A 1,404-nucleotide genomic window follows, 5' to 3' on the forward strand; every position below is an offset into this window, starting at 1 on the left:
TGTTCAAAGGTAAAGTCAGAACGAGAAAAATTTTAATTGACTGTCATTTATTAGCTCAAAATAATTTCATTTGAAATACATACGACAGAAATATTCGATCAAGCAGAATGATTGACTCATGCTAATTAGGAAGCAGGTGGACAAATGTGACAGATCATATTAAAACGAATAATAAGTTTATTACTTACGCTTAGTTTTCTTCTTTTTTCATATAACTATCACATATACATTTGCCGATAATATCCGTTCCACTTTTCACATCTTTTTTGATTCAAATTTTTGAAATTCTGTGAAACAGTTTTACAAACGCCTAAGAAGGACAAAATGAAATCATTCAATTATATAAATGATATTATAAGTTCCTTTCTAAATTCACTGTCTCCTTTTATCTATTCTGTTGTCATTAAAATCAAATGTTAATAAGAGGTTTTGCTGGTAAATTTCGAAAATTTCTGGCGAAATTTGTCCGTCGAACACTGAATTCTATCAGTAAAAATTCTGATATTGAAAATTCTCATTCGAATATCCATTTTCTTCGCCAACACAGAAATGAATTTGTTCCAGTTTGTATTGTTATCGTTTGCTTCATACGATTCATGATCTGGAAGATTAACCGAGTAAGTTATCCGCTAATATAATAGAATATATGAAGGATTAATTTGCATATTATCACAACTTTTTATTTAACCCTGCAGGATGATACCTCAAATATTGTTTTCTCTTATAAAGATGAATCATGAAAGTACAGAATGCTAACAAAGTTTTACCAATCATTTTATTATTTCATTAATTTTTCTTCGTTTAGGAATTGAAATTTCAACATATTATACAGTTTGTTACTCATCAAATGTATGTATATCTCAGAAGTTTCTTACAAAATAGTTAAGTCGTATTACCAATCAGTCTTCGAACTTACCGATTAAAGGTTGCGTTTTAGAAGAAGAACTATCGCACTCTACCCATTGGTTAGTAGTATCCATTGACAATTTATCACCGAATGACCAATTTGATGCTTTCGCATCTAATGATATATGGGAACTTAATATAACTTCTCCATTCATTCATTATGTACTAATTGGGGCGGTCAAGCGATCGTTGTTATGGTCATTTTTCGTTACTATCATTATCATCATTACTCGAAGGAAATCTCGGAGACAGCTCAACGATAGGATTATGGGAAAAGATTGAAACTTGCGGAAAACCAGAGAAGAAAAGAGAAATTGAAAAGATGATCGACAAATATGGTTCAAAATTCGAGCACATATCATTCGATTCCATTCATTGCTCTATTATTTCCCATTGAATAACTACTTTTTTTTTTTTGAAGGATAAATCTGTCTATTTACTACTTTTACTTCACTTTAGGCATTAGTAATTCATCTTTATCAGTCTAATAAAATACTG

The 1,404-nt window shown here is 30.2% G+C and overlaps 1 protein-coding gene across 1 annotated transcript; it reads right to left on the minus strand.

Annotated features, from left to right (window-relative positions):
• Positions 1–416: 416 nt before the first annotated feature.
• LOAG_10037 (hypothetical protein) lies at positions 417–1,061 on the minus strand (the record flags this gene model as incomplete). The annotated part of the gene is made up of 2 exons (XM_003145565.1): positions 417–601; positions 917–1,061. 2 exons carry the CDS (start codon positions 1,059–1,061, stop codon positions 417–419), a joined length of 330 nt encoding a protein of 109 aa, XP_003145613.1.
• Between the last annotated feature and the right edge of the window lie 343 nt (positions 1,062–1,404).

This window comes from Loa loa, assembly GCF_000183805.2.
Source record: "Loa loa unplaced genomic scaffold supercont3.65, whole genome shotgun sequence".
In the NCBI taxonomy this organism is placed as follows: domain Eukaryota; kingdom Metazoa; phylum Nematoda; class Chromadorea; order Rhabditida; family Onchocercidae; genus Loa; species Loa loa.